The sequence below is a fragment of the Halichoerus grypus genome, chromosome 5, assembly GCF_964656455.1.
Source record: "Halichoerus grypus chromosome 5, mHalGry1.hap1.1, whole genome shotgun sequence".
NCBI classification, from domain to species: Eukaryota; Metazoa; Chordata; class Mammalia; order Carnivora; family Phocidae; genus Halichoerus; species Halichoerus grypus.
The window spans coordinates 127,194,563-127,220,119 of record NC_135716.1 but is presented as its reverse complement, the minus strand read 5'-3'; the positions used below and the strand labels follow the sequence as shown (position 1 = coordinate 127,220,119).

General features: G+C 37.7%; 1 protein-coding gene across 1 annotated transcript in view; it reads left to right on the top strand.

The window, feature by feature from the left end:
• TNNI3K (TNNI3 interacting kinase) overlaps positions 1-25,557 on the top strand; it is a 303,991-nt gene that overhangs the window by 204,496 nt on the left and 73,938 nt on the right. The window contains exons 18-21 of the mRNA XM_078072905.1: positions 3,369-3,421; positions 3,747-3,799; positions 7,873-8,005; positions 21,081-21,190. Of these exons, the coding sequence (XP_077929031.1) occupies positions 3,369-3,421; positions 3,747-3,799; positions 7,873-8,005; positions 21,081-21,190 (349 nt within the window). The remainder of the gene's footprint in view (positions 1-3,368; positions 3,422-3,746; positions 3,800-7,872; positions 8,006-21,080; positions 21,191-25,557) is intronic.

The window sequence follows — 25,557 nt, the reverse complement described above, 5'->3', positions numbered from 1 at the left end:
TTTAAAGTTTCTCAGCGTCCCACTTCAGCCACTACCCTTTTCATAAAAATGCATAGGATTTGGGATGCCTGGGTGGCTCAGTCAATTAAGCCTCTGGGTCCTGGGATCAAGCCCGGCAGCAGGTTCCTTGCTCAGTGGGGAGCCTGCTTCTCCCTCTGCCTGTCGTTCCCCCTTCTTGTGCTCTCTCTCTGTCTCTCTCTGACAAATAAAATCTTAAAAAAAAGCACAGGATTTTTAGTAAGACAATCCCTTCTAATTGGGTATGTTATTGCCTTGTGCTTATGAACTCCACACTAGAAAACTTGAAGTGTGATGAAGGATGATCCTTGGCTTTCTGTTCCCTTTAGTCCTCTATATCTAAGCTATCCCGAGACCTAGGCACTTTTTTTCAGATGTTTTGATGAATTAACCCTATCTTGTTTATTTTCCACTCTTTTTACTTTTGGCCTTCTGTACCCAGGGCCTAAAATTATTCTTGAATACTAATCTTTCTGCTTTCAGAGCATTGCCCCCTATGCATAAAAATGTGCTATCTCCATGCATCAGGCCTAGAATTCCCTTCCCAGCTTTCATCTTTCCTTGTAATAATCCAACACCACCTCTGCTCAGTTTTCCTCCATTATTCTGCAGCATGTACTCCAATTAGGAAGTATATTCTTCCTATAATTCCTGATAGAAACTATAGGCATCCCCAACTCTTGACCTTTCTAAGATCATCCCCCAACTTAGACTTCTTTTCTCCCTTCATCTTCTGCCCCATTTCCTCCTCACTACATCGGCTCACAAACTCTTTGCCTATCTTGTTCACCACTATATCCCAGTATATAGAAAATTTCTTGGTATATGACCAGCATTCAGCCAATTTGTATTTATAGACTTACAGACTTTCCCTCAAGTCCCACTTCAAAAATAATTTCCTTTTTTAACCTATACTATTTTCTTTGAAGTCTTACATAACCCACATTCATCTTTATTTTTATCAGCTGATTTTAAGTTCCTTGAAGATGAAATTCATAACTTGCCTCACTTTGCATCTCTCAGAGTATCTTGTTAATGTGAGGAAAGTAAATATCATGCTTGGGGGGAAAGGTCCATAACCTAACACAAGAATAATTCATAAAATGCATTTCTCACCTACTGTTTGCCAGTCCCTGTTCTAAGATCTGAGAGAATGGCCTTCATGAACTAGAGTCTATGTCTTCACTGTTACTAGTTACCTATGTAATCTCCATTGATACATGAAGTTCTCTGAGCTTTGGACTCTTCTAGGTACTAAGAGGGTTATACTAAGTTAGTTCTAATGTCTCTTCCAATTGCAGGATTCTGTGAATTCTAAATATTTATCAGTAGATTGATGAGTGGTATTCAAAAAGTACTCATGACTGTCTATTTTCTATTTCTTTTATTTGTTCAACAAATGTTTATTGAATGCTTCTATGTAATGCATGTGCTAAAAACACCAGAGGTACAGCAATGAGCATAATCCATGCATCCTGAGACATCCTGCTTCTCATACCGTGATGTACTGGGTGGCCCAGTGACCAAATTCTCTTAAATTTCTTTGATAAAAGGGTAAAATTTTGCTAAACCCTCCACCCCAACTCCAGCTAGCTAGTATAACATCATTCTTAATAATATAAAATATTTACTTTGGAAGAAATTTTCTGAAAATTCCATATAGATGTAACTTATCTGAGGGCTTCTCAAGATCCATGATTTTAAGCTATTGCTTGGATGACTACTATTATGGAAAAAGTGAAGGTTTAACTAGTAGTTCTAGGAGGCTTTCCCTATATTGAACTAGAGCAGCAGCTCCATTTACAAATCTGTTTTACATGTTGAGATTATACTCCTAAAAATATATATTTTTTAATAACCACTGTTCTAGGTAACTAATTGGAATTAAAATAAAATAACAGACAGGATGCTATACATATAAATGTATGATGATTGGGGAATCCATGCTCAGTATGTGTTTTAATGATATCTCTAAAATGTAACACCCATTATCCCTTGATAGACCAAGGGATTGTGGTATTGAAACTCCCATAAATCCTTCAAAGAATCTAGTGGTACAAAATTAGATGCATTTTTCTTGTTGTACTTGGACTTCCAGAGAGCTCCTGATGCTATCAAGTTCTTTATCATGACAGTCATCTCATCACATGTAGCAACTGATAAATTTGTAGTTAAAGAGAGGATTTGGGGATTTTGTTTTGACATCCTTGATTACTTCTACACTGGGTTTTTCCAAGCACAGTGACTTTAAACAGATTCTAGATTTTTGGTAGTTGAAAAGAGGATTAAGTCTATATCACAGAAATAAAATTCACTAATGATACTACGGAAGTTCAAAAATAACTTTCTTATAAAGCTCCAGTCAGCAACAAAAAGCATTTATGTTAAGGATTCAATATCTTATTCAGGACTTATTCAGGACTAGAAAATAATAGTGTTTTCCTTATATTGATCACGAAGCAAAACAATTAAGGATAGAGCCAATAAAATAAATATAGTATAGCCTATGGACACTAAAAGAAATCCAGTGGAGGATCTCCTAATACTGAAATGACTCATTTACAAGCCAAATGTGAAATGAGCATGAAGAAAGGCATTCAGTAAGAAGCACTCAAAGACAATCTTGGATCATGATATGCTTGTCCGTAAGATATCCCACAACTCATTTCACCAACATGTGGGAGGAACGACCTCTTTTGGGGCTTTTCCAGTCTTGATTTACTTTTTGAAAAGGAAGGACATTGTTAATCTAGCTTGAATTATGGTTTGGAAAGATTTTGATGACCTTTATACCTTTTCTTCCCTAAGAACTTAAAAAGTGGTTTTGCTAGTGTCAGTCTTAAAAACACTCTTCTTCCTGGAATTGTAGCTAGAAGATATTGGCCAAGACATTTTCCACAAAGGGTCCTTTTACTGTGTTCATGTCCGGCTCTGACTTGAACTGTCCTTATGCCTAGGGTTCCAGCAAGCTGGCTCCCTTGCTCTGACTCTCATACGCTCAGAGATGCCTTTGACCCTGTCTGTTACAATTGTATTAGCAACTGAACCTCAAGGATTTGAAAAACTGATCTTCAGCTAATGGGACTTTTTGACAAGTTTAGAAGATCTACCCAAAGTTGAATACTTTGTATACTTTGAAAGTTAGATATAAAATGATTTTGTAAATATTCCTTTTGAATTAGCAAAATTAAGAAAATCAGACTCACTAACCTAAGATCTCTGGTCATCTTTTGCAGCTTCTTTATCCTCTGGGTAAACAAATATCATCCTCTTCCTTAAGGCACTGGATTCAGTAATAGTAAAGTTTACTCAAAGTTGTTTTTTGTTTTGTTTTGTTTTGTTTTTTATAGTCACAATATTCTTCTCTGTGAGGATGGGCATGCTGTGGTGGCAGATTTTGGAGGTGAGATTTCCATGAATAATACCCCAAATGACATCAGTCTCTTTCTTCATTCCTAGTAGGTCCCTAATATTGTATGACAAATCTGAAAATGGATTTCACACTTACAGCTATACTTTTCTAAGTCATTCAAATTTCAGTGACCCTGAATCTTGAAAGCATATCATTTATTTTCAGTTTTTCATCTTTGATATCCCCAGCTAAAAGAAAGAAAGTGAGCATTTAAATAAGATAGAGGTTTCTTGGGGTTTCAAAATTTTAGCTGTGATTTTGACCTTATTTTTAAAGATATTTCCTTTGACATGAATTTGTTTTCTCCCTCCCTCAGAATCAAGATTTCTACAGTCTCTGGACGAAGACAACATGACAAAACAACCTGGGGTTTGCTGCTGCTTGTGTTCCCTATAATTATGAAACAATTAAAATGCGTAAACTCAGCATGAGGCGAAGTGAGATGAGAGTAGCTTTAACTGGAAGCATTGTAATTGTCCCAGGGGCAGGATACTGTGTTATGTTTTTATTTGCAGTAAGCTCTCAAAAGAACTCTTTCAAGGCTCTACCAGAAAAATAGATTAGATATATATTTGGAAAAGGCAATGGGCAAAATGATACAGAATTTGTTTCAAATATAACTAAAAAAAGTACATGGCAGGCATGGTTAATTGGCTTTCGGTTTTAGATCTTCTTAATAAGTAGTGGAGCGAACATTTAATCGATAACTAACTATAGAATTTGTAGTTAACCAGCATCTATTAACAACTTTTTTTCTACTTTAGCATTATAAGGCAATATATCACATAACCAAGCACCAATGTTTAAGTAAAATAGAAGTTATAACGTCTGAAGCAAGAATAATTGTACTCAAAATGTCTGCTATTAAATTCATTACCTGCTCTCTCCTTTGCTCCCCCCACTCCCCCAAAAAGTAACTTCTCTTTCTGGACTACCTGTGTTATTTAATTACCCAAGTTTGAGGTAATTTTCCATTCCTTCCTTCCCTGCTTCCACTGACTTTACTCACTTTTTCTGTTTTCATGCTTGTTTTAAGTTCAACCCAACCTCTCATTTTCCACTTCAGTTCAGGTCTTCATCATCTCTTTTCTGAACTAGAAGTAGGATTCTAACTCCAGTATTCTCTTCCAGTTCATTCTTTGCAGCGTCAGCCAAGTATTGGGTTCTGACAATTCACCTCCTCCTGTAAACCATCAAAGATACCCACTACCCAGGGAGCCTGGGTGGCTCAGTCTGTTAAGCATCTGACTCCTGATTTCAGCTCAGGTCCTGATCTCAGGGTCCCGGAATCGAGCCCCGTGTCGTGCTCCGTGCTCAGTGGGGAGTCTGCTTAGATACCTTCTCTCCTTCTTCCTCTGCCCCTCCCCATATGCACATGCATGCTCTCTCTCTCTTTCTCTCCCTCTCACACACACATAAATATATCAAAAAAAAAAAAAAAGATATCCACTACTGACAGCCAAAATCCAAATTCATTGCCTGGCAGCCTCCTGTCCTCCCCAGTCTGGCTCAGGACCCCTCGGTGACCTCTTCTCCCACAGCAACTTCTCTCAAGTCTCCTGTAGCCCAGCACACAAGCCTCCTGGTCATTCCCCAAACATGCCATTCACTTTCATATCCCTGTGACTCTGCTGGTGTAGTTTTCTCTGCCTGGATAGCCCTCTACTCCACCCCACCTAAAAGGAGTCTACTCATCTTGCAAGACCCAGGAAATTTTATCCATTTTAAGTGCCTTTCCTTCCATAATGTGCCCCCTGCTGCCTCCTCCCCATGCACTTTTCTGTCTGGGCTTCCGTGCATTTTGCACTGCTAATTTAAACTCTTATTCATTCAGTCTACAAACATTTATTGAGGGCCTACCATGTATCAGGCATTGTGCAAAGGGCCAGGAATGCAACATGTGAAGAAAAGCTTAGTCCTTAATCTCAAGGAGCTCATTTTCCAATGGGGAAAACATGGTAATAAGCAGATAGATTGAAAGCAGTGTGGAAATTCAGTGGTAAATAAGGTGTGACAAAGCATCATGGGAGTGCAGGTGGGATGAATGGGCATAAATTAGGTGGAGGGAAAACAGAAAGGAGTGGCCGGTAGAATGAACAACAGTGTGAGCCAAGTCACAGGGGAGAATGAGAAATATCAGACTTCCTAAGGGAACTTCAAATAGGTTGGCATTGTTGGCATGCACTGTGTGAGGAAGAGAGAGTGAAAGATGCATTAGAGCGGAAGGCAGGAACCACATCATGGACCATTTTGTATTGTAAGCAGGATTATTCATGCTGGTTTCCCCAGTTAGATTTCACTCATCCATCCAACAAATATTTATGGACTACTTACTAGACGCCAGACATTCTTCTAGGAACTGGGGATATTACAGTGAATAAATTAATTTTCTTATTCCTATGGAGCTAATATTCTTCTAGAAGGAGTTAGACACTGAACAAATTAACAAAATATATATTGGTGGTGATAAGTGTTATGAAGAAAAAACAAAGCACAGCATATGAATGGAGAGTAGTAGTGGTGCCATTTAGATAGGGCAAGAGGGAAAGATAACATCTGATGAGAGACCTGACCAGCAGTCATCCATGTAGGGAGAAGAGAAATACAGAGGGAACGGTAAGTGCAAAGGCCCTGAGGCAGGAAAATTCTCTGTGTGTTTAAGGACAGAATGATTGGAGTAGAGTGAGCAAGAGGAGAATGGTAAGATACGAGGTAAGGGAGGTAGGAAGAATGAGTCCTCTTTTTGACAGGACACACAGACCTGGAACATAGAGATAGCTAAATCAGTGGTTCTCAATCCTGGCTGCATATTGGAATCACTTCAGAAACTTTTTTAAAAAGTATGCCACTTGAATCTAACCCCCAGAAATTCTGATTTCATTGGCCTGGGGTTGATCTTGGGTACCTGTATCTATTAAGTTTCCCCAGGTGACTCTACATCCAGACTGTCTAGATAAACTTTTGTTGAAAGAAATTGAATTGAACGTCACCAACAGAAGTAATTTTTTTTATTCTAGCAGTGTAGTCTTTAAGCACAGCACTACTCTAGATTTATTTTGAAGGCTATTTTGTTTCTTACTAGTTATGTGGCCTTGTGTAAGTTGGCTAATTACTCTATTACTCCCCTGTGGAAAAATGGGCACATCGTATGCCTACTTCCACTTACGCAATGTTGTGACACAATGCATAATCTGCTACATAAGTGGAGACTATTTGGAATGTGAAAGCTCATGTGGAAGAATTGCATATAAGCACCATAATCAGAATAGAGATATTCTTGGAATGCTGTAATTATGCATGATTTCAAAATAAGATAGACACTTCAAAAGAATTATCAGCAGCCAGCTCTGCATAGAATTTCAGGAAGAGCAATAAAAGAATACTGGTTTCCTTCAGTGGAAATACAAAGAAAGAAGGTGTTTGGTGAAGTTCATTGATAAGGTTATGGATCCATGGGATTTTAGAGCTGGAAGGGCCTGCCTCCTCTGTTTGCCCTTGAGGAATCTGAGGTCCAGGAAGCATATGAGATTTCTCCAGATCTGCCCAAACAGGCAATGGTAGAGCTAGAACTGCAATTTCCATCTCCTGACTCAAAACCTAGTGCTCTTTCCCCTAAACCACAAATAAATCAAAATTATGCATTTACATCCCAGAATGGAAACTTATATTTAAAACCAAAAAATACATAACTGCAAGTGAAAAGAATGTAAATAATGCCATCAAAACATGAATATAAAACTTTGTACAGAGAAGATTATAACATTTTATAGACTTTGTTCCTGGAATATTTATTGCCCAAACCGCATTCAGAAATAACACAACTGGGCAAACAAAGGAGATGTGACAGACGTGATCCTGCCAGTAAGATATCTGCTTCATAGGAATATTCTGGGCACTCCCCTACGGTCCTTTCTCTTCTCAGTCATGAAGGCACTATTTAGGGGTCTGATTTAGTGACTTCCTAAATTACAACCTGAAGATCTAAAGGAGGGAAGGTGCCTCCCACAGTGTGTGATTCACCCCCAGGGAGGCATAGAGCTCTTGGGTGAATCGTGATTGGCTATTCAGAAGCTTCTATGGCTTCTAGGGGTAAGATGCTTAGAAGTAAACCGAAAATGCTGCTGCTGTGACCATCACTTTATAAGATGCAGGGTTACTTGATGATTAATATTGTTGCAATATTTTGGGAAGAATTATGAATCTCATGATCTTCCAATGATTTAAAAAATGCCCTTTGTAAAAATGAGCAACAATAGTAAACCTGCTATGTATGTATAAACACACCATTTTATTGCACAGTATAGGGCAATCGATGTTATTTTATGTATATATCTTTTGAGAACAATGCGAGAACACTTAAATCCTTACTAAGAAAAACACTGTTCTACAATGGAATAACTAAACACTTGGTAAATGACTTGTGGATGTTTCTGGACATGCAGAACCTCCGCTGGATGGCTCCTGAGGTGTTCACGCAGTGCACACGCTACACCATCAAAGCTGATGTCTTCAGCTATGCTCTGTGTCTGTGGGAACTTCTCACTGGTGAAATTCCATTCGCTCATCTCAAGCCAGGTAAGACATCCGGCGAAGTCCCTCTGTTTTTCCAGAGTTCTGTGCATTTTCATGACTTCAAGAAACACTTTTTTTCCAAAAATTATTACTCTTGGTGGGTTGGCAAGGTGAGAATTAAGTAAACAATTTCAATTTGGGTTTTTTTCTTTTGTTTTGTTTTGTTTTAAAAGATTTTATTTATTTATTTGAGAGAGAGAGGTAATGAGAGAGAAAGGGCACAGCAGTGGGGAGAGGGATAAGCAGGCTCCCCACTGAGCCGGGAGCCTGAGGCAGGATTCGATCCCGGGACCCCGAGACCATGACCTGAATGAAAGGCAGCTGTTTAACCAACTGAGCCACCCAGGCGCCCTTCAGTTTCTTTTAAAGCGTGTGCCAAATCCAGAAAACTTAATGATCTGTGTGATTTTGAGACACAGGCACACACAAGCATTAGGTATATTTTATTAAAGTTTAAGGCTTTGATTTATCTGTGGTTAATAAAACAACAAATGACTACGGTCACATGGCAGGTGGGTGCAAATAACGTGGATATTGTAATACTTATTTTTTGAGATTAGATTCTAGATGCTCCTTTTTAGTGTGTATATAAGGGTGAGCTGAAAGTAGCAACACAAAAATAACCTATCAGGACTGTTTTCTGCTTGTCTCACATTATAGAAGAGAATTGCTTTTCCTAATAATTTTGTATTACATAAATGGATACCTTCCAAAAATGGGGCTTTGTGAGTGAGTGTAATTTTTGGTGATAATATACATTATACTCTGTGTACATGTAGACTGTAGAGATATGGAATCTAATCACATGAAAAATATACACATACTTGAGGTTTAAGGTAAATTTTATTTGCATCTGTCTCTTCATTTTATTTGAGTTGCTTTTATGTCTTGTCATTCTATTTACTTACTTGTATTCACCATTAGACTGGAAATTTGCCCCCAGCAATCACTCATCTGATTTATGTCATTATAGGCTTGCCTTTTCCAGAATGTCCTATAAATGGAATCATGTTGTTGATTTTCAGTAATTCATTCTTTTTTCGTTCCTGAGTAATATTCCATTTTGTGGATGTATCTCAATTTAATTATACATTCATGAGTTGATGATTATTTGAATTATTCTCACTTTGGGACTACTATGAATAAGACAGTTAAGACCATTCAGTTCTTTGTGTGGATGGTTTTATTACTGTTGAATAAATATGTAAGAGATGACTACTAGATCTTATGATAAGAGTTTTTCTAAGGTGTTTTTACCATTATGGATTCCCACCAGCAATGGATTAGAATTCCAGTTGCTACACATCCTTGCCAGGACTTTTTTGTTGCCTGTTTTAAATAAAATATTAGCCATTTAAGTAGGTATGTAATGGTATATCATTGTAGTATTATTTTATATTTCTCTAACAACTAATGATGTTGATAATCTTTTCACATGTTTATGTGTGTTCATACCTCTTTCTTTGGTGAAGTGTTTGTTCAGATTGCCTTATTATTTACTTGTAAGAGTTCTTAGATTCTAGGTAGAAGTCTTTCATCTGCTATGCATTTTGAAAGTATTTTTCTCTAGCCTGTGGCTTGCCTTTTCATAGTCTTAGCAATGTCTTGAAAGAAGTTTTTAAATTCAATGAAGTCTATCTTATCAAACTTTTAAATCACATTTTTTGGTATCCTTCCTAAAATATGGTTGCATCAATAGGCTACAAAAATTTCCTCCTATGTTTTCTTTTAGAACTCTCAGAGGTTTAGGTTTTATATTTATAAAATCTATTTGTGTTCTCTTTTTTTAATGGCACAGGTATGAGTTTTTGTTATTCTTTTGTTAATTTATTTGTTTTTTGGGCACCTGGGTGGCTCAGTCAGTTAAGCATCTGCCTTCAGCTCAGGTCATGATCCCATGATCCCATGATCCCAGGGTCCCAGGATCAATGGGGAGCCTGCTTCTCCTCTCTGTCTGCGGTTCCCCCTGCTTGTGTTCCCTCTCTCTCTCTCTCCTTCCCTTTCTCATATAAATAAAATCTTTTAAAAAATTCTTCATAAAAAATTTGTTTTTTAATGTGGATGTTTAATTTTCCAGCATGATTTGTTGAAAAAACTTTCCTTTCTCCATTAAATTATTTTGGCACTATTGTCAAAAATCAATTGACCATATATGTGTATTTATTTTTGGGCTCTGTTCCATTGATATATGTCTACCCTTACACTAATACCATATTATATTGAAAGGTTACAGTTAAATCTTGAAATCAGGTTATATGAATCCTCCAACTATGTTCTTCTTTATAAAAATTGCTTTGGCTCTTCTAGGCTTTTTGCTTTTCTATATAAATTTTAGACTCAGCTTGTTTATTTCTACCAAAAAAAAAAAAAACCCACTGGAATTTTGGGTAGATTACATTGAGTTCATAGATCAATTTGGGAAGAATTGACAACTTAAGCATACTGAATCTTCCAATCAGTCCACATGGTATAGCTCTCCCTTCAGTTATGTCTTCTTTAATTTCTGTCATCAGTGTGTTTGTAGTTTTTAGCATACAAACCTTGCACATTTTTTTACACTTATCTCTATGCGTTTTGTGTTTGATACTATTATACATGTTATTTTTTAAAATTTCAATGTCCAATGGTTCTTTGCCAGAAGAGAGATATAGTTAATTTTTTTATTATGTTATGTTAATCACCATATATAGTTAATTTTTAAATATCAACCTGGTACTCTACAAATTTGCTAAATTTACTTATCCATCCAAGTAGCTTTTTTCTACATTCTTCGAGATTTTCCACATAGATGATTTTGTGGTCTGTAAATAAAGAAAACTTTCTTTCTTTTCAATCTGTATGTCTTTTTCTATCTTTTTCTTGCCTTCTTGCACAAGCAACGGCTGTGATGAACAACAATGAACAAAAAACAGAAGGGATGAGATCTAAAGCTCAAATCTATGTCCTTCTCCAAATTTCACCCACCACTATGCTAGTCAAAGCTGCCATCTTTATCACTGTAACTATTGCAATAGCCATTTGACTTCTTCCCCTTCATTCTGTCCCACTGCCTCTCCACTCCTCGGAGAGCTACTGGAATGGTATTTTAAAAACATAAAACCAATTATGCCACTATTGCTTAAAATCGTCCAATGGCTCCCCGTGTTCTTAGGATTAAATCTCAAAGTTATTAACATGCCCTGCACAACTCTATGTGTCTCTGTATCTTCGACCTTGCTCAGATCATTTCACGTCTTGTGCTCCAGCCACTGGAGCCGTCTTTTGCTTCCTTCAGTGTGTCCCATTTCTTCTGGCCCTTTTACAAACTTTTCCTCTGGAAATGCAGTTGGTGAATGACATGGTAGTTGTGACTGAACTTAGTAAACTGAAAACTCTCTGCAACTGTAAGATGAGAGATGAGGGTGAAGTGTAACACAAGGTCAAGACCTCCTAGGATGCTACACTTGTATGGCACTCATTCTCCAGAAAGCCCATATAAAAACTCCAGTCATCCTTGACTCTTCTCTTTCCTTCTTTTGCTCATTCCTCCTATCCTTCCTTTCTTGTTGTTCTCACTCATTTCCTTATTTTCTGTCCTACTTTCTAAATATCTCCTGAATCTTTCCCCTTCTCTCCCTCTGCACTGAATCTTAAATGGTGTCATTATCTCCAGGTTTTCTTATCATCTTCTTTTCACCAGTTGCCATACTATAGCTAGGTTTAGCTTTCTAAAAACTGAACTTAGATCATCTGGCCTCCTTTATTTAAAATCTCCAATGCTTTCCCTTTGCTCTTAAGATAAAAACAAAATTTCTTGAAACAATCTACAAAGCCTCACACTTACATTCCTACTTTCTTGCCCAGGTCTACCTCTTGCCACTTGCAGTCTTTCATCTATGTTCCAGCCCAGGGCCCTATGTCTTTTCCCCAACATGACTTGCTTCCTCTCTCTTCCCTGTCTTTGCATACATTAGTGTCTTTGAAACATTCTTGCTCACTTTCTGTCATATGAACCCTAATTAATTTTTAGATCTTAGCTTAAATATCACTTCTTCCCACAACATCTTCCTTAATTCTCTAATATTGGGTTAATGCAGTCTCCTCCATGCCCCAAATCATCATTTATTATAGTATTTATCATATTTTACTCATACAGTTTTGGAATTTTCTCTTCTCCATTATCCTTTGCTAATTATACAGTGAATATTTCAAAGAGATAAAGATCCCTTCTATCATGAACCCCCCCAGAAATATTTACCCTTAACAGTTAAAATCTTGCCTAAGAATAACTTGATTCCAATATCCCAGATATTAGAATTTATAGTACTTTATTGGAAAGAGAGTTTATTTGTGATAGATATTGAATTTTTTAAAGTTGGACAGTGACCATGCATCAAGAAATGAGACTGTTTATATCATTGCAGTGGTTAGGCAATCTAGCATATGCTCAGCAATAAATTATGTGAAGCATCAGATTCAATATAAGCTACATATTAGCCATTTACAAAGAGGAACAAATCCATGACTACAATGTATGACAGCATTATCAATTATAGTAGTAGCAACATTACACATGGCTCATCCTTCTGGATTTAGTAGTACCCTATCTCCTGGGAGAAATAAAAAAGTGGAACACAAATATTGGCATTGACTCTTATGCAAGTGATGGGTATGCATTGAGAAGAACTTGAAGTTAGAGTCTCTTTTGCATAGGACATGTTCAAATTAACCTTATAATCTCAGGCTTAGAAAGAACCAAAAAGCCATCACATCCAGCATCCTATGGGTCACCCGAGATCTAATGCCCAAAGGGCCAGAGGAAATAGGCAAATGCTCAACACAGGACAGTGTGATGGACAGGAAATCACATGCTCTGACTCAAAGGGACAGCTGCTACCCAGCTTCAGCCAAACAGTGCCATGCAGGAGTGTAGAGATCACTGCCCACTGTTACCATATAAAATAATTTCTGTGTGTTTGTGTTAGAAATCTAAAGGCTTAGGGCACCTGGGTGGCTCATTCCGTTAAGCCTCTGACTCTTGATTTCGGTCATGATCTCAGGGTCGTGAGATCGAGCCCCATGTTGGGCTCTGTACTGGGTCTAGAGCCTGCTTAAGATTCTCTCTCTCCCCCTCTACCTCATGCGTCCATGCTCGCACTCTCTCTCTCTTTCTGTCTGTCTGTCTCTCTCTCTCTCAAGAGAAAGAAAGAAAGAGAGAGGAAGGAAGGAAGGAAACTAAAGGTTTTTACATGTTGTCAATTAATTCAATTTTTAAGAAAGCATCTTTCAGTTTAACACCATATGGGCTAAAGGGAATCAGCATAATGTGTAAGAACATGAGCCTTGTAACTGTATGCAACCTACTTAACCTAGCTATGCTTCACTTTGTTTTTAAAATGGAGATAATAATAGGACCTACCTCAAAAGATTGGAATGGTAACTGGGAATTGGAAGCACTCAATAAATATTAGCTATTATTATTATCTTTAGGCTGTCATTGAATGCTCCTCTGGCTGGGAACTGTGCTAGAGTTAAAAGGAAAACAGAGAAGAAAAGGGCATTGCTCAGGCCCTCATAGTACAGAGCAGAAGTTAAGTCCCAACTAGAGAGAAGCAGAGTGCTAAAGATGCTCCCTAGAGGAGTCTCCTGCCCAGACTGTGGAGAATGGGAAGATGGTATCAGAGAAGGAATATGAGAAGAGATGATACCTGAACTGCAAAAAGATGTAAACTAATTAAATAGAGAAATAGTGGGGAGGTAGAGAAGGAGTTCTAACAGAAAGCAGTATGGGCAAGGTGCAGAGGCATGAGAGATCCACAAATAATTCAGTAGGGATGAATCAGAAAATACAAGGGAATCCATCACAAGACACATGCTGTAAATGTAAACCTAGAGCCAGGTGGTGAAGGGCCTGTGTGTTCACAGTGAAAGTCACTGCAGGAGTTAAAGCAGGGCATTAATTAAATGCTATTATTATTTTCAAAATTCCTTCTTGCTACAAAGCAAAGTCTAGATTGAAGAGGCTTGAAACCAAGGGCAAGGAGACCAGGTAATCTAGATAAGGATGTATAAAACCTTAACTAGGGTAGTGGCTTTAGAAGAGAAAGGAGAGGCCGGTTGTGGGAAATTTGAATGGGATTTGCCCATGGGTTGAGGTGGGAGCACAAGGGAGAGGGAGGAGTCAGGGTTAATTTCCAGGCTTCTGGCTGAGCCAGAAGGAGGATGATGGATCCAGGGAGAAAGCAGATTTGTGAGAGAAGTGACAAGATTAGGCAGAGAAGAAGCCAAGGTGTGAAGCCAAGCAGAGAGAGAAGAACCAGGCAAGATGAAAAAGGAGCTGGTCTGACCTGGCAAACAAGAGCTGTACTGGATACATTTCAGAGAAAGAAACCAACACCTGCTTCCCAGATTTTATGTCTCTCCTGGGTCTGTCTCCTCTGATATATCATGAAAAACTAAAGAACAAATCTAGGATAAATTAATCCATCAATATGTATTTTATCCAATCCCATTCCCTTATAACCAGGTACCAAATTTTGTGGATCACTTTCAGATTATAGTTTGAGGCCAAAGAAGAAAGCCTCTTGTTTTCCTTTTGTCTTCCTATGTGATGCCAGCTGGTTCACAAGGAGACTCAACTCTGTGTCCTGGGATTCCTCAATGCCAAGCTGTATCTAAGTCTCGGATGTGGCAGCAAATTAAGAACATCTGCCAATTCACTCTAGCCAGATTTTGGTGAGACTTCATATTGAGGTTTTAACTCAGAGTTGCAAACTGTAATATAGGGGCCAAATATGGCTTGCAAATTTTTTTGTCTCACATATGATTGTAAAAAATAAGAATTTAAGTACATTTAAAGACACAGTTATATCACAGGATCCCATATTTGTAGCCATTTGTGTTTGCTACCCCTGTTTAAATATTAGATGATTATGTTCTTCTCCACATATGATTAGGATCCTAAAGCATCCTAAATAAAATAACCTTAAAAGGCATAAGCACATTGATGATATGGACTATGCTTGGACAAGTAATAGGAAAATAGGAGCGGGTGAAAGTTCTGAAATCCTGTGTTTGCTGTGCTAATCTTTATCACTTTATCACTGAAAAGAGTAGAGCCAGCCAATCACTACACAGATCACTGGAAAGATCAAATCGGTCCAATGGATGGTGATATTTCTATGAACAAAGCTGATATTAACATTCCAATACTTCATTACACTGACAAAGATTGCAATGAGAATAGACAGTGGTGCAAATTAATCTATTCTTCTGACAGTCTGTAATGAGAATGGGATGTGGTTTAAAAAATTAAGCCATTCTTAGTGCAATCTCAAGATTGCAATCTCATGGTCTCTCTCAGATGCTATATGCTGTGGTGATACATCATTGAGAAGTGTCAGTTTAACAAAGAATGTGTCTCAGCTCTTGCTGGGAGAGTGGTCTGCATTCGCTTTGTTTCACCACAGCCCAACCCATAAAAACAATGAGGTAGAGTCAATTGTGTTTTTTAAAACACACATACACACAATCAAAACTTAAAGAAAAAAAAACAAATAAAAAACATTCTAGCAGTTTTATCTTAGTCAAAGCTTACAAGTAAAATACTGTACTTTATTGCTTTTTTTTATACAGATGCCTAGATTTATTTTTATAAAACATAAGAGTGATAATTTAATTTAGGAATTCAGAATCTAGTACCAATTTATCCATAAGCAATATAGCTAATTAAATTCACCATGAAGAGCTGCATAGTCATCCTCTCCACAGTGGCCATATTACATTATGAGCTGGGGCTGGTGACAGATGAGATGGTTTGTAGCCTTGTAATTCGCAGTAACTCAATGCAATCTTTTACTTAGTATTCATACTCCCAAAAAAACGCAAAAGGAACTATGATTTCTGGTCTAAACAGAACAGAAAATATACAATGTTTTTGATATCTAGTTCTCTAGATTCAGACTAGAAGGGATCAGTGAAACCCTTAGCTCTGTAGATGATAATAATTACAGCAACAAGAGCTAACAGTTATTGAGAACCAACAATGTGCCAGGTGCTCTCTGTACGCTATCTCCTTTAATTCTAACAATAACCTGTGGTTTAGGTTCTATTAGGATAAGATATATGCTCAACATCACATGCTGGTAAGAGGGACAGTCAAGACTTAAGTGCATGGCTCCTTGTCCCCAAAGCCCATGCTTATCACCATTACACCAAGTCCTCACTGCTTCATCTTACATGTACAAAAATTAATACTCACAGAGGCAAATTAGCTTAATCAGGATCTCTCATAGAGTTAAAAGCAAAGCCTCCTGGAAATTAGGCCCCTACATTTCCTTGTGAAGGGCATTTCTTGTTTTTCTTTTTTGTGTTTTTTTGTTTTGTTTTTTAGATTTTATTTATTTATTTGAAAGAGGGACATGAGAGAGAGCATGAGAGAGAGCGAGAGCACAAGCAGAGGGAGGACGGTAGAGGGAGAAGCAGACTCCCTGCCAAGCGGGGAGCCCTAAGTGGGACTCCATCCCAGGACCCCAGGATCATGACCACAGCTGAAGGCAGATGCCCAACAGACTGAGCCACCCAGGCGCCCTGAGGGCATTTCTTAATAGTCATACTGTTTCAGTTTATAGAAACCCCCTCCCCAAATGTTCTGAAAAAAAAGATGAGATTATGAACTAAATATGCCACAAGATCTCAATAATTTACCTAATTGTGTCATAATTTAATATTAAACTAAACATATTCATTCCATGGTGTTTCTTGGTGACTAGGCATTGTACTCTGTCCTAAAGACATAATAATGAGCAAGATATTAATTGGCATTAATCCATAATCCTTATTTATTTGTACAATAAATGTTTACTGAGTCCTCTATACCATGACCAAAATATGATCTCCAGTGAAATCATATTTTGAACTGTCTCATTTATTGATTCATTTGGTGCATATCAGTTGGGTGCCTACTAACTTCCTGTCATTGTGCTAAGCACAGGAGATACAATGGTGAAAAGATACAGTTCCTGAGCTCAAGGAGCTTGTGATCTATTTACAGAGGCAAGCAAATAAATGGGAAATTAAGTATAATATAATGTATGTTATTGTAGTATCAGGTGCTGTGGGAGTACATAAGAAGGGCACCCAGAGACGGTTCTTTAAGCTAAGACCTAAGGGACCTAGATGTAATGTAGGAAAAGAGGGTGTAAAAGAGCATTTAGGGAAAAAGGATCACCTTTCTGAATTTGTGATTGAACCATAAAAAGCAGTGAAAATCCAGTAATTCATCTCTTTAATGATTATTCATTCATTTACCAAATTTATTGAAAAGCCTAACACTTTATTTTTTCTTAGTTTATTATCACTCACATGGAATGTTGGATACCTTTGGTCACATGAATGAATGAATGAATGAATGAATGAAGGTTATCACATGTTGTACTGAATGCCTGTTGACGATCTCTAGTAATACCCTTTTTTTCTTGATAAAGTATTAATAAACAATAAAGAACTTGAATCCACAAGTCAATACCATGGTTCTATAAACCTTTGAGGCTGACTCACAAAATCTTGTTTAAGTCTCATTCAGGATAATGAGAGTGGGTAAGAGCTATGCTCTAGAACTGTGCAGTCCACTATGGAAGCTACTAGACACACGAGGCTATTTAAATTTAAATTTATATGAACTGAAACTGAAGTAAAAATTCAGTTATTCAGTCACACCTTTTTAGTGCTTAATAGCCACATTTTAAGTGCTTAATAGGTGTATGCTACCATGTTGAACACTGCAGAATATTTCCATCATTGTAAAAGGTTCTATTAGACAGTCCTACTCTAGAATCTTGATTACAAGTTTCGCTAAATCATTGATAATTATCACAGTGCTGAAGAAATTGTAGGTGCTCAATAAATAGTTATTGATATTTTTAAATTTAGCCTTACTCTCTTTTAATAGCAAAGTTTCACTTGTAAAAGTAGAAACCAATATGTACATAAATCATTTAACATATTTTATGTAGCAATCAAGGTAAAACACTTGATTAATGGTCTGACAGTCTCTTTCCTGAATCTGGAATACCAGAAAATTTCCCAGCTGTTGGTGCAGCATGGCCACTTAGGCAAGACTGACAAAGTACTCTCAAAGGTGACAAATCTCAATTCCATGACCCCTCATGTTGCATTGCCCACTTTCTGGCGGAGGTGCTAATGAGTAGTATCACTGCCAAGAGTGCACAAAGCAAAAGGGAGAAGGAGATGCCAAGGACTCACAGAATCTACTTTGAATAATGAAGAATTAAGTATCGTTCATCTTAAACTGATTTTCCAGACACAGTGCCAAGAAGCAAACAAGTAACTTTATAGACTTGATATCAGAGTCTAAAAGGGTTTCAGAGGAGACATTTGGCACCTGCATCTGAGTTTAACTCACTTCATGAATAGCCCCTCCCCACCCATTAGGATATGTATAATTAGTTTAAATGTGGTCACTACACTGGTTTATGTGCTTATAGCTGCACCGGCTCAACAATATCCAAATGGTCATAAGGTGAAAAAGTAGAGTTTGAAGATCAATGATCATTAAGCATTAGTTAATCTGTTTGCTTATTTATTGACCTCATTCCAAAAAGAATTAAAAATCAAGAGCAGCCAATGGGAGAAATCTAACATACCTAGTTTTTTGTGACACAAGACACATTTTGTAAATCATGTTAAGTTTGCTAAGGATGTTTGGACCAGTCTTTTGTTTCTTTGTTTTCTTAGTGTCAGCAACTGTAACGGTAGCTGCAAGTGGCTAGATACGGTTGGCAAATATGACAGGGCAAATATTCTGTAAATGGCATTGAAAACAAAAGCAGAAATGGAATTTCTGACTGCCCTCAACCTGGAAACATGGTGCATTTAGACTCCGGTTGCAAGGAAATATTAAAATACCAGGCTGGCAAAGTGAACTTAAAATTTTAAATACAAATAACCAATAAATATTCAGGAAAATAGTAAGCCTCATTATTCATCAAAGAACAAAATTTAACCAACAAGAAATGAGCTGGTGTATTTACCTCTCAGATTAGCAAAATCTTTCATAAAATGAGAAAGCCTAATACTGGTGCAGATGTAATGAAAAGTCTCTCACACATTGGCGATTGAGAGTATAAATTAGTCCAACTCTTTAGAAAAACAGTTTATCGGTATGTATCAAAAGTCTTCAGTTATGCCCTTTGACATGTTAATCTCACCCCTCAAAATATCATAAACAGGGCACCTGGGTGGCTCAGTTGGTTAAGCGACCACCTTCGGCTCAGGTCAAGATCCCAGAGTCCTGGGATTGAGTCCCGCATCGGGCTCCCCCTGCTCAGTGGGGAACCTGCTTCTCCCTCTCCCTCTGCCTGTTGCTCTCCCTGCTTGTGCTCTCTCTCTCTCTCTCTCTCTCGGTCAAATAAATAAATAAAATCTTTAAAAAATATATCATAAACAGTTTGTGAAACTGGGAAAGTCATACTGAAGAAGATATACTTTGAAGTGTTTATGCCCAAATTTGAACAACCTAAAACTGAGGAATGATTAAGTCAGTCACACAGAATACAGAGTTATTAAAAATATGTTAACCTGAAGTTTTAATAACTTGGAAAAATGTTGATATTTAGGGGAAAAATATTACATAATCATATATTTGATTGGGCATGAGCTCAATGATAAAAAGAATATATAAGAAATACTCAAAATATTTAACAACTATCCTTTCTGAATAAGATTTTATTCTAATTATGTTTCTGAAATTCTACAGAAAACAGGTATAAATGTTACATTTGTCAAAATTAGATAGTAATTCTGACTGATCCATAAAGCAAAATGTTGATTAAGCTATATTACATATAATTTCACTAAATTAGATCTATAAACAGGATTGAATTGGAGCAAACTTTAGTGGAAGAGAGGTAATAGTTATAGGTCATATCAGAAAAGTTATTAAGGTACAGACAGATGTTGATGACATCACAACCTAGAAGATAGGAAGTCAACAACCTGGAACTTTAGCCTCCCACTGGTGCAGAGCAATTTTTCTGAAAAATAAAAAGAGCTTCAGGTGTTGTTTACAAAGTATTTTCAAAGTGAAGTGGTTGAAGAGAGCGTGGAATCTGGAACAAGAGGCTACACCAATTACTAATTATATTTAATTTTTTCACAAATTAAAAACTAGTTACATACATGCACACACAGAGAAATACCTACTTTGAATGATTGTTAGGAGGTTTGAAAAAGCTTATGTACATATCTACCATGCTGCCTGATACAAAATATGTTCAGTAAAAGTAGCTATGAACTTGGTTTCCAAGAGAGTTACAGAAATCACTGGTTGTAGAACAGGAAAATATGCAACAGTCAGGAATCTACAGCGAAGTCCCAAGAATCCCAACACTGTAATGGGGAGTTTGAGGTGAGCAATATTCAGAAATCCAAGCAGACGGGTAACACTAGGGAATTCAGTCAATGAGGGGTATTAGCTAAAATGATGGATTTGAAGTATCTAACAAAGTTTAGCAAATAATAACTACTTTATAAGTATTAAATCTTAAAATCTGAACATTCTTATAACCAGTAATGATAATTTAAGCTTAAAAAATAATCTATTTTGTCCAAGTGATATGGGTGCTTTCTGAACCGCAAAGTTCAGTGGCACCCCACGTCTTGCTAAGTACAATATAAGCTCTTTCTCCTGGGATTTATGACATTGTACAGTCTGGTCCAATTTGCCTTTCAGTCCTTACTTCCTATAACATCACGCATATACCCTATACTGCAGACACACACACCAAACTGCTTGCTATTTGTATGTTCTTTTGTATGCTTCTTTGATCCTGTTTATGTTCCCTCTGCTCACAATTTGTTGAATGAACAACTGAATGAGTGGACAATTATAAAGACTAACTTATAGTATCAAATTATCCAACATTTTGTTTAAGCATTAAAAAAAACCAGCAGAGAGCTATCTTTGAGTCTCCGCTAATGTTGCACAGATTGATTTTTGATGACTTTTTGTTGTCTGTTCATATGTTTCTTGAAGCAAACATGTGGATTTCAGAACTGACATGATCAATTTGGTTCCTAGCGGCTGCTGCAGCCGACATGGCTTACCACCATATCAGACCTCCCATTGGCTACTCCGTCCCCAAGCCCATATCATCTCTGCTGATGCGAGGGTGGAATGCATGTCCTGAAGTGAGTAATTTTTATTTCCTCTTAGAAAATGTGTTATGGTCAAAACCTGTCCCAAATAGTGTAACTCCAAAGTCTACTTCCAGTGTGTATTTTAAGACTGTCAAGGCAGGAAGACTGATTCGCCTTCTGCTCTGTAGTCTCTAATTGCCTCAAGAAGTCTGAGGATCTCATATTTCTTTGCTGCAGCTCTCTGATTTTGAAATGTTTCTCACAACTGATTAGCAAAAGAGAGACCAGGGTATGACAGATGACTCACAGTCTCATCTCAGCTGCAATTTTATTAACTATGCTTGAACCATACTTAGTCATTTTCCGAAGAAAGAAGCTTGGCACAAGATGGATGTGTGTTGGCTTTTCGCCATGAGGCAGGCCTTCAGGCGAAGGCCCCATGACAAGTGGTCTTTAGTAGCACTGGCTCAAGCAGGAGTCCAGAGACCTTGTCCTAGTCCTCCCCTAACTCTTTAAGTGGTTATGTGATAAAGTGGTTAAGAGCACAGATGGAGGGATTGATCCTATGGAAGGAATAAGTAAAGTAGGATATGTAAATAGTGAAAAAAAATTTAAATATGATCATAGATCTAAGAATATTAAGGGTTACACTCCTATAATCCCAGAATGAAATCTCAAACCACTTGTCTATGGGAAAGGATTCTTCTTATCTGTGCCAGGCATTTTGATGTCTACTTTGTTCTCAGAGAATGACAAAGGAGGAGATTCCACAACTTCTCTCCTGATAACACGGTTTAGTACAGTGTCTAAGACTCTCCCTGCCAGCATGTTTTGTTTTCATTGAAATCCTTGTGTTTTGATGTCAGCCCACATTGATTCTTCTGCTCTGAGTAGAGGGAATTAGTTCACATTAGTTCACAAAAGTGTAGCTGTTGTTAACTCAGGAAGTACCCCACCAAAGGAGAAATAGAATAAGCCCCAGGCCAGATTTTGGAAGGAGAAAGCAAAGTTCCCCCTTCTTTTTTCTAACAGCAAAACCCAGACCAAGTCATTACCCAATCCCACAAGTATACATGGAGATTCTTAAGAAGAAAAATAAAGATTATTATGGCATGTGGATTGAGTAATCTCAAAAGAAATAACCTTATGGCATGTGGATTGAGTAATCTCAAAAGAAATAACCTCTTCTCCTGACCATTCCATTTGACAGATTATGTATTTATTGGTGTTGAATCTTCTCTCACTACCAGAAAGCAGGGACTTTTTGTTTTGTTTTGTTTGCTCCTATAACCTCAGCACCTAGAACCATCCCTGAGATGTTCAAAAATATTGGTTGAGTAAATGAACGAGTACCACTATTGCTTATCAAAGCCTCCAACCCCCTCATCTGAATTTCAGTGTCCAAAAAAATTTTGTCTTGAAAATTATATGACCTAAAATAGTTTGGGAAAAGCTTTCCTTATTTTTCAATACAAACCTCAGGCATATTTTCTAGGAATAAGTGTGTCAAAAAAGCTAATCTGGAATTTCCTTCTCTCTTTGGTATATATAACATTAAGTGTAACATAAACAGTCGAAGGAATCCCTTTTGCTTTTATTAATGGACAAGATCTTCATGATTAGGATTATAAATAAGGGACATATGGAAGTTTTCATTTGGAGATAAAAGCAAGTTATTAGCAACTTCTAAAAGCATTTTTTGGGGGTTGAATGGATGTCACAAATAACAGGTTAGGAAATAAGAGAACCAGATTAGGGCCAAAGGAGGGTACATTTAAAGTTTAAAAAAAATACCAAGAGCCCAAAAATCAAGTGCTTAGTGGAAAAGTTTTATTGCTAAGCAGCAAAGCCAGTCAGACCAGGGCCTGGGCTCTGGAATGCAGGGAGAAGGATGAGGGAAAAGCGTAGTAGGAAAAAAGTCTCCGACTAGCCAGCTGTATCCGGGCTTGCCAGACGGGTGGGCCCTGGCTTGGCTGTGCTTTCCATCTCAGCATTATGAAGTTGAGCTGCTGGATGTGACGTGCCTGAGACATCAGCGCAGTGCCCACCCAGTAAGGTCTTCACTGTGTGAGTAGGCTTGGTGGTGAGGAGAAGGGAAACAATGGGCTAGTTTTCATTCTTTCCTTCAACAGTCATTTATTGAGTCTCTTCTCTACACAGCCCCAGGAACAAGTGCTGGGGATTCAATGGAGACGTGCTCTCCATGGAACCTCAGTAAGGCCTAGTAGCCAAGTGGAGATTAGTTGAATAAACACATAATTTTATAGTAACAAGCCAAAATGAGGAAAACAAGATTAGATGAGAATGCCTACTAAAGGAATGGGCAAGTGAGGGACAAAGAGATAGTGTAGGTCAAGAAAGGCTTCCTGAAAGAAGTGACACTTGAGCAAAGATCACAAGCATAAATAGGAGTTTGCTGAATGAAGGGCGGGGGGGGGGGGCGGTTGGTGAGAGAGAAAAACAGTCCAAGCAAAGAGAAGTGTGCAAATTCACTGAGAGAAAGGACACAAGGAAGAGACTTATTAGTTATGGGAACCCTGTAGCCAGTGAGGAGTTAGATCTCTATACCATCATTTGAAACAAGTTCATCTTTAGATCTGAGACAATAACACCATGCTCTCCTGGTCCTTGCTTCTAGGTTATCAACTTCACTACTCATTCTTTCCTTACATATTTGTCTTTGCCTCACTCCTTGAATTTGAACCACATTATTATCTCCTATGCATGTCTTCTTAGTCAAGACCTACAAAGGTGGAAGAGGGCAGTGAGAACAGCAGCCTATAGGAAATGGAAAATGCTGGTTGGAAAACCGCAAGAGGTGGGAAAAAGTCCTGTTAGATCTTGGAAAGCTTTGGAAACCAGAATAGGGAATTTGGATATGAAATCCCAGGCAATTATTTTTTTGTCTCTAAAGCAGTGCAGAAATATGATGAAAGTAATTTTTTTGGAAAATTCATCTGAATTTGATATGAAAAGATTTGATAACTTACTCAAAGAATTTTATGTGGTTCCTATAGTGAGACAGGCACTGAATTATCTTCTAGTGTGATTGGGATAGTTGAGCATTGTTTCTTAACGTGTGGGCTGCACGTTACATGCTCCAGTTTACCCAGGAATATTTGTTAAAACGAAGATTCTGGGGCCCAATTCTAAAGCTACTGCATCAAAATGTCTGGGATGGAGCCTGGGACTTTGCATTTAACAAGCACCTCAGGTGATTTGTGCCCAGTAAAGGCAGAGAACTAGTAGGCTGAAACGGAAGCCAGACACTGAAGTCAGAGCGTCCAGCTGGGCTGCTATTGCATTAATCCAGTTGATTACAACACAAAGACTACAATGGTTACCATGGGGATTCAGGAGCAAGGGTAAACTTTGAGAACTACTTCAAAGGAAACAGCATTCTAAGGAGGTGAAAGACTGGATTTAGGAGACGGAAAAGAGGAAGTAGCCCAGGAGAGCTGTCATCACCGCCCTCTGAGAACCAGCTAGTGACCAGAGTTCTCCTTAGGCCGTTAGGTATCACGGATATTGTTGGCAGTGAGAGAACAAAGCCAAGCACTCTGCAGTAAGGCGAAGGCGCAAAAAAAAGCATAGAAAAGGAAAAAAGGAAACATAGCTACCCAGAGATTAAAAAAAACTAACCTGGTCTACAAAACTAAGGTAACGGTCAATTAGAATAAAGTTATTGTGCAAGAAGTTGGCAGAGATGCTCTTCTCACCTTAAAGGCGCTTCACCAAATGAAGTGGGATCAGGGGAGGCAGACAGATGGCATAGGAGCTAAGCTCAGGCAGAGAGGCTGAACAAAAATAGAGGGGAGAGGAGTTGGAGTTAAAAGCACGGAAATTTTGAATCCAGGGAGAAAACAGAAAGAAGAGAGGGAATAAGGTTAGGGAGTTTCAAAATAAGAAAGTTACATCATTTGCTGGCAATTCTGAATAGGAAAGAAAACAGAAGATAGGCGGGGCATGTAAGCAATATTTACATTGTTCTGTAGTCTTTTAAGCTGTACAATATTGCCAAATGTAGATATAAAGATCCTGTTATATAGAAATATATTAGAAACTACATTAATATATAAAATATGTAAAAATATATTAGATATAGATAGAGGAAGAGAAAGTACTACCTTTTTTTCCCACGAGGAAAAGTAAAATATTCTATACCATGAAGGTATGCTTTCGATGTTTTACTGGGATATCAAAAATAAAATTGTTTGAGTATACCTCTATCTTTCCAATAAGTGTGGCTTTGAATGAGAGATGCTTATTCTACTATTGCTTTTAAATGTCATATTTATAAGGACATTTAATTCCTGTGCACAAGGAGGAGTACTCACACCAAACAATAGTGACATGCTAAACTCAAGAGAGCAAACCTTGAAAGCTTACATACTAATAGGTTATTTAGTTTTCAAAAT